Source organism: Rousettus aegyptiacus, unplaced genomic scaffold, assembly GCF_014176215.1.
Source record: "Rousettus aegyptiacus isolate mRouAeg1 unplaced genomic scaffold, mRouAeg1.p scaffold_m13_p_3, whole genome shotgun sequence".
Classification (NCBI taxonomy): domain Eukaryota; kingdom Metazoa; phylum Chordata; class Mammalia; order Chiroptera; family Pteropodidae; genus Rousettus; species Rousettus aegyptiacus.
In genome coordinates, this window is record NW_023416306.1 from 109,104,150 (window position 1) to 109,121,833 (window position 17,684).

At 42.6% G+C, this 17,684-nt stretch overlaps 1 protein-coding gene across 1 annotated transcript in view; it reads right to left on the reverse strand.

Annotated features, from left to right (window-relative positions):
- Nucleotides 1-17,684, reverse strand: part of RYR3 (ryanodine receptor 3) — a 464,873-nt gene that overhangs the window by 57,378 nt on the left and 389,811 nt on the right. Inside the window, exons 65-67 of the mRNA XM_016160800.2 lie at nucleotides 9,667-9,797; nucleotides 3,656-3,976; nucleotides 1,508-1,748 (exon numbers count right to left, since the gene is read on the reverse strand). Of these exons, the coding sequence (XP_016016286.2) occupies nucleotides 1,508-1,748; nucleotides 3,656-3,976; nucleotides 9,667-9,797 (693 nt within the window). The remainder of the gene's footprint in view (nucleotides 1-1,507; nucleotides 1,749-3,655; nucleotides 3,977-9,666; nucleotides 9,798-17,684) is intronic.

The window sequence follows — 17,684 nt, forward strand, 5'->3', positions numbered from 1 at the left end:
ATGGTTTTTAATGACTGCATATTGATATGTTGTTGTCTCCCAAATCCTTATGTCTACACCAGGCCGGTCTCCTGACCTCTGGACTCAAATTCAACTGCTGTCTCAACGTTTCTATTCTGATTAGGCAACTCAGATTTAACATGTCCAAAAACGACATTCTGATCCTCCCTGAAAAAACTTCTGTACCCACAATCTTTCCCAACGCGGATGATGAAAATTCCATCTTTCCATTTGCCCAGGATCATCTTTGACTTGATGCTCCTCTTTTGTCTCATTTCCAGTCTGGAAGTCCCAAGGGCTCTACCTTCACAACAGACCTAGCATCCGACATCTTCTGTCAGCATTCACTGTTATCACCCTGGCCACAGCCACCATCAACTTCTTTTTAATTGCGGTAAAATACATATAAAATTTGCCATTACTACTGACATTTGGTACATTTACAACGTTGGGCAAACACTATCACTCTCAATTTCTAGGACATTTTCAGGACCCCCAAAGGAAACCCCAATCCCATTAAGCAGCTGTTCCCCTGGCCCCCTAGGCCCTGGCAACCACTAGTCTTCTCTGTCTCCATGGAGCACTGTCAGCTCCTGGCTGGATCACTGGAAGTCTCCCAACCAGTCTCCCCACCTCCTTATGTGCCACTGTGTTCAGAGAATGAATCAGATCACATCAAAGATCAGCTCGAAACCGCCCCCAACTTCTCATCTCACTCAGAGTGAAAGCCAGAGTCTTCACAGAGGCCTCCGGGGCCCTGTACTCGTGGCCCCACATTGCCTCTCTGACAAAGCTCTCCCTACCTTCCCCGGCTACGCTGGCCTCCTTGGGACGCCCATAACATTCCACACATGCTCCTTCCTCAGGGCTTGTACCAGACGTTCCCTCTTCCCAGACACCCTTCCCCTGACCGGCAGGGTTCCCGACCTTACTGTCTCAGGTCCTTCCTTGCTCAAGTACTGCTTTCTTGGTACTATCCCGTTTAGAACTGCGACTTGACTCTACCTTGGCAGCCCTAATTTCCCTTTCCCTGCTTTGTATGATATACTTTTTTTAAGTGTATAAGTAAATATGTAAGTATATGAGTAAGTAAATGAAGTATATAAGTATTTATTTTATTATCTGTGTGCCCCACTCCAATGCCAGAACAAAAGCTCCGTCACCCAGATAGCTCTGCCTGTTTTGTTTGTGCCTGTTCTCCGATGTCTAGAATAGCGCCTGACACAGCAATATCTGTTGAATGACCATGTGACTGAACAGCGGAAGGGCAGAGGTGGGTTGCTGCTACCGTTATTCGATCAACTCCCTCTCATCTAAGCAGCCTTTGAGGATGAAAGGGGTGGCCATGGAAGGGGTGGACGAATCGTTGGTCAAGGAAAACACTACCCAGAGGTTCCTCACTCGGGATTACTGAAGGGAGGGGGCAGTTGTCACGACCCTCTCTCACCTGTTCCATAACCCATAACATCTTTCCACCCTATGGACAGACTCCTCCAGGCCCCCGCACCTGCTGTTGTCCACGTAGCGGATCAGCATGGGGTAGAAGGCATAGAGGTCTCTGCAGAGGACTGCGAACTCGTCCAGGATGAGGAGCTCTGCCTCCTGAGTGTCCCCTTTGCTGTCGGCTTTCAGCTGCTCCTCCTCCTGCACAGTCTTGATGGCCTTTTTCTTTAGCTTCTCCAGGGTTGGGATGAAGTGGCTTCTCAGCAGGTCAGGCCTGGCTTTGCTGATGATTGGCTGAGCATACACTGTGTTTGCAAACAAAGGGCCTCTCCCTCATTTCACATGTTATGACAATTGATAAAAGGAAAGAAGTGATACTGAAAGGTGAAGCTGTGAAAATCCATCATCACTCGTGGCACCTGCCCCTTGTCCCCTTCCTTCCTCTCCCACTTAGCACTTCCCTCTCATGAAGCCTAGTTGTTGGGGGGGTGGGTGGGTGGGTGTGGAGCTACAGAAGAAGGTCCCCAATTCCCATTCTGCAACTCTGGGCCATGGGGAGCCCCCCGATACCCCTGAAATACTCAGGCATGCACGGCATTTGCTATACCTTTTAGCTCTTTGTAATGACTACCTTGTATCATGTTACATTATGTTCATGTTGGTATTGGCTCACTGGCTAGATTATAAACTCACTGAAGGAAGCCTTTTGTTCACGATAACCAGCACTGTGCTGAGTCAAGAGTAGGCACTCAATGCTATGCTTTCAGGAAAATCTGTTGTTTAAAATACATTAACCCAACCATAGTTCTCAGTCCCCAACAACCTACATTCTAGTACTTAAAAAAAAAAGAATCTCACTTTGCCTTTTTTATTTTCATAGAAAGAACTGTTTTATAAAGAGAAGGTGAAAGGAGCTCTCTGCTGAGATGCATTAACCGAAAATTTGAAACTTAGTGCCACGATGGCTTGCATTTCATACTCCAACCCTTGCGAAAGCATCTCTGCTTTTGATCTGTAACCAGAATGGCTATTCCATATGTGGGTGATTTGGGGTTGCTACTTAAAATCAGCTTTGTTTAGGCACCAGGAGTTAAGTGGCCTGAGATCTGGAATCACCCACAAAAGGTGAACAATAGGCCAAGTTCAATTCCCATCAGTGTCCCTGGTGCTGTGACATCTTTCCTCTCTGCACTTTAATCCACATTTACAAATTAGAACCCCTTGGGGTTAACAATATTCTCAGGCTAATGGGTAAGAAAGGAATAGTAACTATTTATTCATGTCCACAGGGGCCTATCTACACTATGTAGCAGCCATTGCACCCAAAACATTTACAATTTTGATCTCAGTATATTTTTGAGAAAGGAAGAAGAACCTTCCCTTCCTTGGTCTTGCAGAAGAACTCTATTCATTGTCTAGGAAGGGAAATACCTAGAGTTCGGCTGATAGCTCCCTCTGACTCAGCCACTCTGTGCCATGCATGGTCCAGGAAATTATATTGGTGAAGATATATAATGGTAGAGTCCTCTAGTCTAAGCTGTCGGTCCATCAGACGCAATGACTATGCCTCAGATACTATCTCCTCAGGCTCTGCTTTGACACAGAGGGCACTAAATATTTATGGTTTCTTGATTGTGGAAAGTATAGTTATCTTCTAAGCCTTTCCTTTTTGAGGTTGCTTCAGGAACAGAAAATCAACTAACAACATTCATTAAGAGCCTACTGCATGAAACGAGTTCCAGAGGAATAAACTTCCCCCGCAAAACAAAACAAAACAAAACAAAATGAAGTGATACTCCTGTGAACCTAAATTAGAGAGTGTTTAAGAAAGCATAAAATGAAATGTGAATTTTAGGAACATTACAGTACAGCCCGGATTGAGAGCAGGTTTTATACATGTGGAGAACACACAGGATCACTTACCAAGAAAATAGGGACATTTAGTACTGCAAGAGCAAATGGGATTCTTAAGTACTGAAAGCAAATTAAGCAATGATCATCTGAGTCAGGTAGAGAGCGTTTGTCAAGAAGGGCTTTCTGCAGGTTGGAGGGGTCTGGATTAGTTGGGGAATAGGGCAGGAATGTTTGCTCCAAGAAGCTCTACTGAAGAAACGGTAGGGGGAAATAGTTTAAAGACAGACTAAGAGATGAAAAGAATCTAGGCATCTTGGTCCCTGAGCCAGGGGTTGAGGACAAAAGGCATTTGTGGTACCTGCAATGCGCTTCATCCAGGAGGCCTCGTCGATGCCCAGGTTGTTGTTGATGATTTTCAGAATGTTGCCCAGGATGACACTAAGGTGTTCAGAGGTGACCTTGGTGCACCAGGGCCCCGTGCTGAAGGGCAGGTGCTCAGGCCCTCGCTCCCACCAGTAGGACAGGTAGTTGCAGAGCATGGGCAAGATCACCTCGATGACGTGGGGCATCTCGGTGTACCGGGCCCCTGACTCAGCCAGGTCGTTGATTTCCTTCATCAGGCCTTCTAGCTGGGGGATGTCAGGACACATCTCTTCCACTGTGTCTGGCATCCCCAGAACTGACCGAGAGGGGAAAGAACGAACAAAGGGATAGTAATTCAAAAGCGCAAATGCTGCAACCTTCTTACCCTGTACCACCCTCCCTTTGGTCTTTAAAGGTAAGTTTCTACTCCAGAGTCTCACATTAATGAGCCCTGGATGTGGAGGAGCTTGTGTCTTCAGCTGTCTGCATAAAGACTGCAGCTTACAGAGGCTGGGTTATCCTCCCAGATGCCACACTCAGGTTGAAACACTTAAACATAAGGTTAAAAGAACATAACAGACATAGCTGAGGGACATTTGTGTAGGACTTCTCTGTGATAAAGCCGGTCTCTAGGCTTCTCCTCCTTGGCCTGAGTGCGTGCAGTGCAGGAAAGGCAGTACTAGGAAGAAATAGTGACTAAATCGGTGTTTAGTTGCCAATTTGTGGTTCGATCACCTGGATCATATCTGTACCATTTAGAAAATGAAAAAGAAATCTCTCTCATCACATATTCTTTCAGCTGGACCAGAAAACAACAATACTTAACATCCAGTTGAAATTTGGGAGGAAAAAAACATTGCGCATGCATTGATTTCTACATTTACAACAGAAGTTATTGATGACCTGAGGTGACCTGTGCCAAGACTTCCTGTCAGTCACTTAAGCCTTTTTGTTTCTGCGGGCTTATGTGCAAGGAATAATGAGTTAGCCCTGTCTTTTCCTCACACTGAATGACTGAGGTCACTTCACTGAACAAGGACAGGATGAAGTGGCAACAGATGGAGTTCAACATTAAAGGTCGTCAGATACAAGAAGAGCAAACAGAAGAAGCCAGGGGCTGGCTGTCCTGTTCTTCTTAAGGTAAAGGGCGCTCTTTCTTTCAAGCCAAGAGGAGAGACCAGAAGTATCCTTAGGTTCCTGATAGGTGAGAAGGTAACACGGGCTCTGAGCGAAGAGACATGAGCCGGCTAAGAAAAAAGCACAAGTCCAAAGTTCGGAACTGCATCCATTTGTCTCCCTGTCCCCCACTCCCGCCCCCAGAGTCCACCTGGGGTCCAGGAAGCAGATCATAACCAGACTCCACCCCAAGGCCAAACTTCTCACACTGGTGCCAAAGCCACAGGCACCATAGCCCCAGGAAAATGTGGAGTGTTTTCCCAAAACATCAGTTCCACTAGAAGATTTGAGGAAATTATTTTTGATACTAAAAGTAAAATGTAAAGGTCTTATGAATTTCAAAGAGTAAAGCAGAGGACCTCAAATAAAATTTTATGTTTAGTACAGTGAGTTATGCCTTCAGACCTTTTGCCATAGGGGTTACTGCTGGCTTGAAGTCTCCTCCAGATTTTAAGTCCACAGGAATTGAAGGGTTAATTAACAAAAGGCCACAGCAAATACTTTGGGCATTAGAAATATCAGCTAGTTGAAAGGGACTGTCTTGATTTCCCTCATGACCATACTTCCTGGAGCAGAGATACAGAATAATCCGGCTACCTTGGAGATGATAAATCTGTAGTTGAGATAAGTGGTTCCAATGGATGGCATGTTGCAAAGCCATGGACCCAGAGGGGCTCCCCATTATGGAGCAGGCCCGTGAGGTTCCAACACCCTTTCCCCAGTGATGCCTTTATTGTCATCACTATGGCCTCTTGGTGAGTACAAGGCTAAAGATCTCTCTCCCATGGAAGTCAGGAGTAGATCGATGCACTTCAAAATCCAGACAATTCAAAAGGATTCATAGCACAAAAGCCAAAGAATATTGAACTCCCATGATTTACAGTGGAAGGGAATCCCACGAGTCAGACACAACCCACTGCCAATGCTGCCCATTTGCAGAGAACAAGTCTGGCCTGTACCTGCAGCAGAGCAACAAAAGTTGGGGGCCTAGGGAGACTATCACAAACAGAACAATTTTACAAAAACAGTGTCAGGACAAATAGGTAAATACAGGAAGTTCAAACTTTCTACCTTTATTGTTCTGCACACAGAACAATGCCAACCACCATGGACAAATTTGAGGTTTACAATTATTTGCTGCAAAACTATGAGAATGCTTGGGGGTGGGGGTGGGGTGTGTGTGTGTGCGTGCGTGTGTGTGTGTGTCTATGTTCCAATGTCACATAGCCAATACATCATCACGGACACTTTCTTTTTTCCCTTCCTAAGAAAAACAGCTGCTTGAGGTTACTGCACTGGAGTCATTACAATGACCTTTAGAAGTTATTTATATGTAATGGGTCCTCGAGTGGAAGAAACATTTGTGATTCAGATGGTGTTTTGTGCTTCAAATGCCACAGAATAAATCCACAGAATGAATGCTGCTGAGTTATCTACCTGAAAAACAGCTTCGGTTGGGTCTTAACCAAATCAGACACAGGACTGTCAGTGGGATCATTAGAATACGCTGTCCTTTCACCTCCCAGATCAGTGGTTCTCCATGTCAAGTCTTCCCACCAGTAGTGGCAGAATTACCTGGAAACTTAAGATCCTCTGAATCTAGACTTACTGAATTAGAAACTTCAGGGGCAGGACTCAGGGATCTCTTCTAACAAGACTTCTGAGTGATTCTGATGTATGCAAGTTTGAGAACCACTGTTAGATTCTAAAGTTGTGTTCTCTTCATGGAGTAAGTAGCTCTGATGGCAAAAGAGAGCACCACCCCTTCGCAGTAAAGGCAGACAGCTTGCCTGGAAGCTGGATCTCCTTTCTTCCTCCTGGTTGATAATTCCCGTAAGGATATGGAAATAAACTGGCTGGTGAGTAGGATGTTCTGGCCAACCTAATATCCTGATTAATAGACCATTATCATGCATAACCAAACATTTTATCTAGTTTTGACTGGCACATAACAATGCTAAATCTTTCCTAGACATATGTTAATTTTTGGATGAGTCATAAAATGCTCTACGATCTTACAGAAGAGTTATTGATATGAGTAATTCTGCTGGCAAAAGGCCAACTGTCGATTAATAGAGATGTCCAATTGACTGACGTCTTGATAAATCAGTTTATATTTGATTTCCAAACCAAAGACTCATATCATTTGTCGCTCTATATATCCCTGCCCCTCCTTGATCCCTTAGGCCTTCCACTTTGTATAATGAATGAAGTCTACCTTTTTAGAGTCTGTTAAGCCATCAGTCATTCTCTGGCTCCAGGCAAACCTGGTTATCCCAGAATACATATTCATGTATACTTTACTTTTCGAGAGCTATATACATGATCAACATTCACTCTTTGTTGATTAATTGAATGATGAAAAAAACATGGGCCCAGGGGACGTGGCCACTGAGTCCCACAGTGTGTCACTGATGGATGAAGAACTGTGTCATCTCTAATCACAATGTTGTCTTTCTTCCTTGTTGAATATGCAATGATGAATACTTATTTTTTATTTATGAACATGTCTTATTAAATCAGTGCAAAGCTATGTAAAATAAGAAAGAACATTTTTTAAATAGCCCTTGAGAAGGAGAAGAATGAGACTGTCATTCCTTTCCCTCTCAAAGCCAACCTTCGAGTTTCTTCCATCCGCCTTTGTCACCTTCTCATTTTGGCTCCTGCTGTACCTCTGTGAGAATGTATATATAAATACCAAGCATGTTATGACTGGACCCATGTCCCTTCGGGGTTAGGGAGCAACACTTGAGCTGACATTTGCCTTGGATGTCACAGCCCTTTCTCAGTGTTCCCGAAGTCTGCTCTGTTGCTCAGCTCCCACTCAGCTTCAAGATGTGACTCATTTGGAATCATGAGAGGTGGAAAAAAACAGGGTTGGAAATAGATTTTTGCTAGTCCAAGAAAGGGGAGAAAGGGCGACATGAGGCTGAGAGGGTTGGGGAATTAACTTAGAGATTTCATATTGGACTTTGGGAAGCATCTCAGCAGTGTTAAGTCTCTTAAGTAGCTCTGAGAACACTAGTCTCCACTAGAATTCTAGCTCAGGAAAAGAATTTTATGAAGTAAATGTGTCTAAATTATCTTGGTGACTGCTTCTGGGGGGCAACATGCTTCTTTTATCAGAAGTAACAAAAGCAAATGGGAATAAAGCTGCCACGGCTTAGCACTTTGCATTCTTAGATGGAAATCGGGATGACAAAGAAAAGTGTAGCATGAACCCTTACTCTTAAAATTCTCTCCCTTAGGATCTCATGACAGTTTGAAAAGGGACTTGAAGTAAATGGAATCGCTATGCAATCCAGTCACCTACTAGTATGATATAGCAATATTTTAAGGAAATATTGGTCATGAATAGGATGGTTTTGGTTTAAAACAGTTTGCTACTTTTTATTTTTCTTAATATTGATTAGGCCACAGTGTGGTAATTTTTGCTTCATGTTACATTGTATCATTGTAGTTGAAGTCCACGCTTGTTTCAGGATTCCTGCTCGAAGCCTATTTTATTGCCATTTTATTGAGATTCCTCCATCTAGGAGGATTCTCCCTTCCACCCTCCAGAAGCAGGTTTACAACCTGCCTTGGATTCCAGTTCCAAGTTATTCTAGAACAGGGAGCGGAAAATCTTTTCTATAAATGGCAGAGATGAGATATTTTAGGCACTGCAGGCAAGAGAGTCTTTGCTGCCACTGCTCAGCTCTGCCACAGTAGTGGAAAGGTAGCAGAAGGTGCCACTCCAAAATATTCCTCTTTGGCGTAAGGATTATTTTGAGCTGATCATTTTTAAGAAAGTGCACAAGGTGAAGCTCAGAAAAAAAGAGAAATTACCCTTTTGTAAGGGAAATCTAAATTTATAAAGGAAATTTGCATGAGAAAGGGAGCCTACTAGGAAGAGAGTTATTACTAAGCTTTTTCATCTGAGAAATATCTTCATGGCTGGGCAAGCTTTGTTTACAAACATTTCTTCTTCTTCTCACCTTCCTGTGAATTGCCTCCTTCCTGGTGAAGTCTCATACCTCTATTCTTTTCCCTAGTTCAGGATGGTAGATGAGGCTCAGTCTTCTGTCTACCTTTTTAGTCCCATATCTCTGTGGGCTCCTGCACGCACATATACATATGTGATTAAAACAGTCTTATTTTTCTTCTGTTAATTTGTCTTTTCTACAGGGGGGTTTCAGCTAGGAACAATGAAGTAGACAAAAAGCACCAACATACCTCCCCAATGTAGTGCTAAAGCAGCCACAGACAACATGTAAACGAGTGGGTGTGACCACATGCCAATAAAATGTCATTTACAAAAACGAGCAGTGGAGCAGATAGAACTTGTGGTCACAGCGTGTTGACTGCTGTCCTCAAGCTTAGCGCACCAATGCTCTGCCTAAATTTTGTTTCTTGCATGACTTCAATTCTTTCTGGGGCTTTTCTGTGCTTGATTTTCCACGCTGATGGAAAACGTGGTCATCATCCTTGGAAACACTTTCTCTCCTTGGACTTGAAGAGGATATTAGGTTATTAGTGCTGACACTGTGGAGAGGAACTGTAAACAAGTTGTCACATCTCCAGGTGAAGGAGGAGAACGGACGCCCATGGCAGACAAGAGAATCTGAGGTTTGGGGTTGGGAGGGTTTGGAGGAACTTGCCCATTCCCATTTTTCCAGTAAGATGGAGGAGACAAGCAACACAGTCTTGGCTCTGACCTCCTGCCCCTCTCAAACTGTGGAAACTGCCAGTGCTGTAGGGCTGCTGCTTCCTGCCTGCCTGTGTGGCCTCCCTTCCTGGCTGCCCTCCTCTCAGCACATGGGTTGATGACCTCTGCGGGAAGATACTTACTAGATCTCTCTCTGGGGGTTTTGGTGTTGAAGACTGAGAGTGGATTGTAGCGGTTAAGAGTGGGCTCCAGGAATGCCACTGGGATGGCAGCTGCCAGTGAAGCCAGACATTCTCCAAGGGCAGGACGTTGTCTGGAAACAAAGAAATCCATTTAGAAGTAGTACCATCCACATGCTGGCCCCATGCACTGGTGAGCCAGGTCCCTTTCCCTGGATGTTTCAGACCACTTCCCCTTAGATCACTCCATTGGATCCCCGGGCACTGGGCTCAGCAAGGTTGCATGCCCTACGCCTTCTCCCATCTTTCATTGGACACTAACCAATGTTTGCAATGGTCTCGTTACACGGAAGCTACTTCTTAACTGGCTAAAGTGATATAATATGCTATGTCGATTTGTTCTTCTCTCTTGGCAAGTTTTTCTGGCATCCAATTTGAATTTGATCCTCCTTGTTCTCAAAATGTTTTGAAATCTTCTGTATAATTTCTCTGTGTCTATTCCCAGCTATGGATGGAACCTCTGTTCACCACTGGGAACAGTAGATAATGGGCCCAAAGTACCAATCTGTCACCAAACAACCTGTTGTGCAATAGAAACGACAGATCCTAAAGCATATTGCTTGATTTAGAAGAAAGGCCTCTGACACGGTGGAGAGGAACTGTAAACAAGTTGTCGCATCTCCAGGTGCAAGAGGAGAACGGACACTCATGGCAGACAATCGAACCTGAGGTGTGGAGTTGGGAGGCATTTAGAAATCAACTACACCATCTCCTCATTTTATAGAGGAGGAAATCAGAGTCTACTTTTCTCTTTCTTTCACAAATATTAGAGTGTTCACTACGTATTAAGCTCTTAGTTTTAATTCTTTCTATAAGACCAGCAACCAAACAAAAACAAAATGCTTGAGATTCCTAGTCCAGGTATCTAGTTCTCTAACAGAGAGGAACTGTGTTTGGTTGCAGGATAACCAAGTCTGCAAGCAACAGTGATGGGACCCAGCCGCTGGCTGGTCAAAGTGGAGCTAGTACTGAAATAGTGCTTCCCCTTTCCAGACGTGGGCTTAGTCTTGGAGTTGTACTGTCTAACCCAGCAGGTCCTTTCTACTAGTGAGATAATACAATGTCAGTGCTGGATCGAGGGCCCCATATGGGGGCTAATAGATGTTTTCTGATGAATAAGGACCAGAGCCATCTGTTTTTCACCCATCAATATCTTCTCTCTACCACCCACTGGTATTCAGCCATGAACAGACTACACACCTGTCCTGTGAGAGTTAAACATGTGATATCAGTTCCCCAAAAGGGGGGAGATTTTCTTCAAATAAACCAATACTGTGAGACCATGATATAAAGATAATTGGTGGAAAATATAGACAAAAGGTCTATAATTGAGAATTGGAAGGGCTTACAGTGTTTAAGCCTATCTTGTTTGTCTTCCTCTGTGACTGATTAACTCAAACTGAACACCAATGTCATGCATACGAAGCCCAATACCAGAATCTCTGGAATCTAAGGTGTGTCAGATTGTATCTCTGGGGACGTTACAGAGCCATCATGAAGAACACTGCCAGCAAAAGAAGGTGAACTTAGGGCCAAGAGCAGATGCTAACCCCATTACTGCCATTCTGTGGAAACAGAAAGTCATTTAGCCCTCAGGGTTCCCTTAGGCTCTCACCAAAACCTGCACCCAAGATTGTGTTAACTGCCCTCCACTATGACAACAGCCAACACATCCTCCATCACAAAGAAGCCAGATGTCAACACTGTAGGGTCTCTGGATGTGGATACCAAGCATTTACCATGTGGTGGAGGGCGGTGGGGACCATGGACCCATTGCTTCCTGAAGAGTAAGCCAGATAGTTTTAGCCTCTGTCTTTTAGGTGGTCAAAGTCCTTCTCACTGAATGCACAGGAAGTACAGAACCCTGAAGCAATGTGATAAAATAACAGAGCTCCACGGTTTCAGTTACCTGTGGTCTAAAAATATTAAATGGAAAGTTCCAGAAATAAACAATTTATAGGTTTTAAATTGTGTGCCGTTCTGAGCGGTGTGATGAAATCTTGTCCCATCCCGCTCCATCTCTCTCAGGATATGAATCATCCCTTTGTCCAGCATATCCACTCTGTTAGTCACTTAGTAGCCATCTGGCTTATCAGATTGACTGTCACAGTAGTGCAGTGCTTGTGTTCAAGTCATCCTTATTTTTCTTGCTGATGGCACATTCACATGACTTTCATTAGAGTATATTATTATAGTTCTATTTTATTATTAGTTATTATTCTTAATCTCTCACGCTCCCCATGGTGATCAAAACAGAGGATGGCCTGAACAAGAGCTATATTTTAGATATTTAGACAGTAACTTGCTGGCTGGTTTCTAGTTGAATTGGTTATCTATCTAGTTACCAAGGCTGCAGTTACCTATATGTTATTTAATGTATTTAACTTTAAAATGTTTTAACATTTAATATAAAATATTACGTTAAATATATAATAAAATATAAATGTATTTAACTGTTAAATGAGCTACCCCACCAATAATGAAATAGACCTTTGTGAAAACTGAAAAAAAAAAATCTCTTACTGGGCCTAATTTATAAATTAAACCTTATCATAAGTATATATGTATAGGAAAAAGCATAGTATAGATAAGGTTTGGTACTATCCATGGTTTCAGGCACCCACTGGAGGTCTGGGACTGTATCTCCTGCAGATAAAAAGGGACGACTATATACGGAACTGTTCTGCTTGAGATGCTAGAGGAATCTCGGGACTAGAGAGAGGGAGGGAGAGGGCGGGTGAGTGAGTTGGTAGAAAGCTGTGAATTCCTTGGAACCTTCCACACAATTTTCAGTCAAGTTACCAAACTTATTTTAAAAAGTGACCTTTTAACTACTTTAAAAGACAATTAATATATGTAGATTAATTCCGAATCTTCTATCTTCTTAAGCTCGGGTGTTAGGGACTAGCTGACAGCTTATTTATTTGGTCAAGAAGTATTTGAGCAGATACTTTGAAATCAGACTCCAGCAAGCGAGAATGTGCTCAGTGAGGGAATTTACTTCCTAGCTACACACAGCACAGCCTTGTCTTTCTGCAGAGGGTTTGCTGTTGAGCTCCCACCCCCACCCCCATTAATCTACCCCAATCCAGGGCTGCTTTAGAGGCAGAGTGCAGCCCTTGAACAAAGCAAGTTCCTCTGGGCCCTGGGCATTAATGCTGCAGGTGCCACTCACCAGGAGGCAGCACCAGCGATGGGAGGGGAGGGAGTGGGACTGGGGAGCCGGCAGAGACCAGGGTTACTCTCTGGGAAGCTTTGGCAATGGCTGCTTTACTTCTGAGCAGACCTCAGGCCAGTCTTGTTTCCCCTACAGTGCATCCCTTCTCACCTCCTTTTCTTCCCCATCACTTCCCTTCTTTGCTAAGCTCAAGGTGGTGGAAAGACATAAGAAGAGGGGCATCATTTAACTTCAGACCTGAATGGCTAACACCCTCAGTGACCGCTGAGGAGAGTGAGGGCCTGTGTACATCAAATGAGAGGATCTACAACAGGCTGTTTTTTTCCCCCCAACCGTCTCACTGTTTTTACCAACCACAGTGGCTAATGAGGAGAAATATTGTATTTCTTCCCTTTAGTTTTGCCTTTTGAGGAGGAGAAGGAAATAAGTAGCTCAATTGTGAAGGGTAAAAAAATGCCACAGGGAGGCCACTGATCAAAGAAATCTGGGTGAAAATCAGGGATGACAAGGGGCAATACCAAATCTGAGAGCACATTTTAGTTGACTCAAAGAAGTGAATCCCGGAAACAGCTGGTCCAGTGTCGTTTTGGTGCTAATTGACCCCTTATTCCTCTCTTTCCCTTTCTCTCACCAAAATTAAAGTCATGATCTCATCAAAGTGGATTTCTAAAAAGTTAGTCTGATGCAAAGGCAATCCTTGGGACAAAAGACAGTTTTCCAGTGCTGCGCTAACTCAAGGGACATGCATGTCCTTGTCTTCCCTGATATTAATTACTGAGAAACCTGAGTCTCTACAAGCTCAGGATAGGGCATTTTCTAGTCTAGAGCACACGATGATGCCAATTAGCTACTGGGCCAAGAGAGATAAAAACAACTGTTCTGCTGGCCTCCTGTTAAAAGCTCTGTAAAAAGGAAAGCCCAGAAGTTTGGCAATTAATGCTCCGGGCTGTGAAATACCAGAGTGAATGACTTTGGCCTCCGTGCCTAAGAGAGACCAAGGTGGGCAAAGGCCTATTGTCATAATGCTTTTCTGGTCATTAGCGCCCACCAGGGGGTGGTGTGGGTGTGGACCACTAGGAGCAAGTGTTAAGAAAAGGCTCCATAGCAACCAAAGAATCTACTCAGAGTTTATCACTGGATACGGAAACTCTTTTTCCTTCCCCACTCAGTTCTTACTGCCTAGGACAGTATTTCCCATTGGTCAGTGGTGACAGATTGGAGAGGGTTCAATGTGTATTTCAGTTTTTGTTCTTAAGTCATTCTCTCAATTTTTTTTTTCCCATGGATCAGGGACTCATGTTTCTCAAATGTCTATTGCCAGGGATGCTCAAGCTACTACAACTGGAAACCAAACATTTGGTGGTTCCCTTGCAACCTTACAGATATTCCTTAGCCAAAGAAACTTCAGTAAAAGGTAGTAGAGAAATGGCGAGTTTAATTGTAATTTCCTCTCTAAAATCTACGAGAAGTAGGGGAAAAATTGGTAAGAAATTTGGATCTATGCTGAAATTAAAATAATATGTGATAACTTCGAACCACAAAGTATGAGCCAAATCAAGCGAGGATGCTGAAACAGGAACATACTTTCCGGACATAGAACAGAGTGCGGAAATCTCTGGAAGTAAATACGGGGATTGTGAGGAGCCCAGAATATGAGTTTTCGCCTGAAACAATGAGGATTAGGGTGTGAGCAGCCCCTGGGACACCTGCTGGACAACATTTGGGTGGGGCCCAGGTTCCACATTGCTGAGTGGCAGACGGGACCGGAGCAGGTGCACACACCATCCGTCATGATTCTGACCTGGACTCCTAGCCTGGAGAACCCACTGGAGGTGAGGAAAGCAGAGGAGTGAGCAGTAATCTATTTTGTAGCTGCTGACCCAAGTCCTCTAAAGTAGAGAATAGACACACACTAAATCACTAAGCAAAAATCCAATGAATATAGAATAGACTAAGAATTTCACCAGCCTCTCACCTGCGCCAGCTGCTTATTTTTGTGGAAGGAAGACACCAAACGCTAAGGGTGGATGCACTACTAATGCTAAAGGCACTGCTGGTTTAGCGAGAAATAGTCCTGAGCCAGCTTCTCAGATTTGAAGCACACACACACTCAGACACGCGTGCAGGCTTCTTTCCATTCTTGAGAAATAGCAATGTATCTAATGACTAAGAAATAAAGATAAACATAGCTCAGAAGAATTATACCAAAAAAATTTATATACTCACAAATAATGAAACAAAAAAGTCAGTAACACAAAGAAAATATGAGGAAAATCATACAAACACAAAACAGAAAAGAAGAATTAGCTAAGAGAGAGAAAATGAGATATGGAAATTAAGGAAAAAGCCCATAAATACACATAATTTCCTTCCCTGAACAACACATAAGTAAAAAAAACCTCAATAACTATATAGTAATACAAATATTTATTAAATAAAGGAAGACCGGATTCTGAAGACTGAGGGGTCATATTAAGTTTTGAAAAGAAGCCCAGGGGACTGATAAAAGAATAACACCCCAGGACATGGTATAGTCATGTTAATGAGCTTGAAGACAAAGAAAGAATCTAATGAACAGCCAGCTTTCCCCTTCTTACTGCAAAGTCATGTGTAAGTGGAATAAATCACCTGTTCCAGAGAATATATGTCACACTACAAGGAAGCAAATTCCGTATGCTTCTGAGAGAAGAAAATTACGACCGAGGATTTTATACCATGGAACATGTTCGCATCTAATGTCAAGGGAAGATATTCCAAAATATGCAGACTCGAGAGTTAGAGCTCTTACAGAAAGTTCTTAATAATGAATCTGGTCAAACTAAGAGATAAAGTGAACTATAAATTTTAGAATGGGAAAGTCAGGATTCAAAATAATTGGATATAAAATAAATCATTTAAATACAAACTAAGGCAAACAACTCAGAGAATACTGGCTCTAGAATAGAATGTAAATATTATAAGAAATTATAGAGTAAAAAAGGAAAGATAGACAGGATAGGCAGTAGCTAGGAATACAGTGTACTAAATTTGCTTCTTTTTTTCTTATGCAGAGAATTAATGATTATTTTATCTAAATGATAAATTTAAAAATAAGTTAGTTGTATGATAAAGGAATTCAGTTTTTAACCTCATCCAACAAGACAAAGTTACAAAGCAATATTATCCCACGTGTGTAAAAATGCACATGTACAGAAAACACCTGGAATGATCCACACCAAACTGGTACTAGTGGAACTGGATCCGGCTGTGTGTGTTTAAGTGCGTGTGGTGGCATGGTGGTCTGGGACGAAGGGAACAGTAGGCTTTTAACTTTACATACTTCTGTTTGTTTGCTTGTTATTTGGGGGAATGTCTTATTTTCACAATACAGAATAAAAGAAACAAAAGTCATTAATACCGGCAGCATCACAATCCTTGGATTTTAAATCTTCAATTCATTAACTAACAGAGGGGCAACAGGGGCAGCCTTGATCTGTAAACCTTGACTTCTACCAACATGCGCCATATTCACAGTGCTGTGGACAGCAGATACGCAGTAAAACTGGAATGAATATATGAATAAAATATAAAAAGCCATATGAAGAGCAGTCTTTTTCTGGTCTGACATTTCAGAGTTGACCTTTAACTTTTTTCCCAAGAGAATATTGCATAAGCTTTCCAAAAAATTATACAAAGATACACATGTAGATATATGAATATATAAACATATAAACTGAGAGAGTTAAGATATTGAGAAAATATTCACAAATGCTTAATGAAAAAACTCAATTAAAGACATCTTCCCTAATCAACATTCAGTATTAAATGAAATAACATTTTATTAATTCTCTTGTTGCTTTGGTATAAAACATGGTTAAAAGTTTTTGTCTGCCTTTGTCCTATTTCTTAAATGACAAAGCTATTTATCTACATTTTATATACAACAATAAGGGAAGCTACGCAACTATTAGGACTTAAAATCATAATCAAAATAAATTAGGCACTAGTTCTTCAACTAATTTCTTAAACTCTGGAAGCTATTTGGAAGCTGTGATTATGAAAATGGACATTTGTTCAACATTTTTTGGTCACTAGTACATAAATAATTTCAAGTCATTAGTGCATTAGCCCTTAAAGGAGCGGAAGGCATTTTTTGCTTTATTGAGAAACTGCAATTAGAACTTTTGCCACTTCTGATGTGAAACAAGGATTCACTGTTGGTTTGTTTGATAAAGGCATCATAAACTACGGAGGCACATGGAGCACAGGACCAAGGGATATTTAGATTAAATAATTTTAAGCACGAATCGAATTCCTTCCAGTTTCCTCATAGGAAAGGGCAAAAAAAAAAAAAAGGCGGGGGGGGGGGTTGGCTTCCGAGGATAAGACTAAATCCAGTTTCATTAATGCTGTGTTCATCCTTCTGATCTTCCCCGTGGATTTAGACAGAACAACACAACACATAGCATTTGATGGTGAAAAGCAAAGGCCTCCAGGGCTCCAGGCAGATTAGAGAGCAAAGGTGGAACTCAAGCACCTCTGCAAATCGGCTTATTCAGATTCAGGATTACTGAATAGCATTTCTGCTACCAAAGAGTGGCCTTGTTTAAAACTTCAGCAAATCTGACAGCCGAGAATGGTCAAGGTCCAGGACTTGGGACACAGAAACTCGCTAAACACTGAAGCAACTGCCGCGTGTCCCTTGTGCTTCCCCAGCAAGCTTTAACCACAAGAACTCTGGGGCTATTTGCTTATGAAGAAATAGATATTTCCTCGACGTCTTTTGGTCACCAGCACATGATTT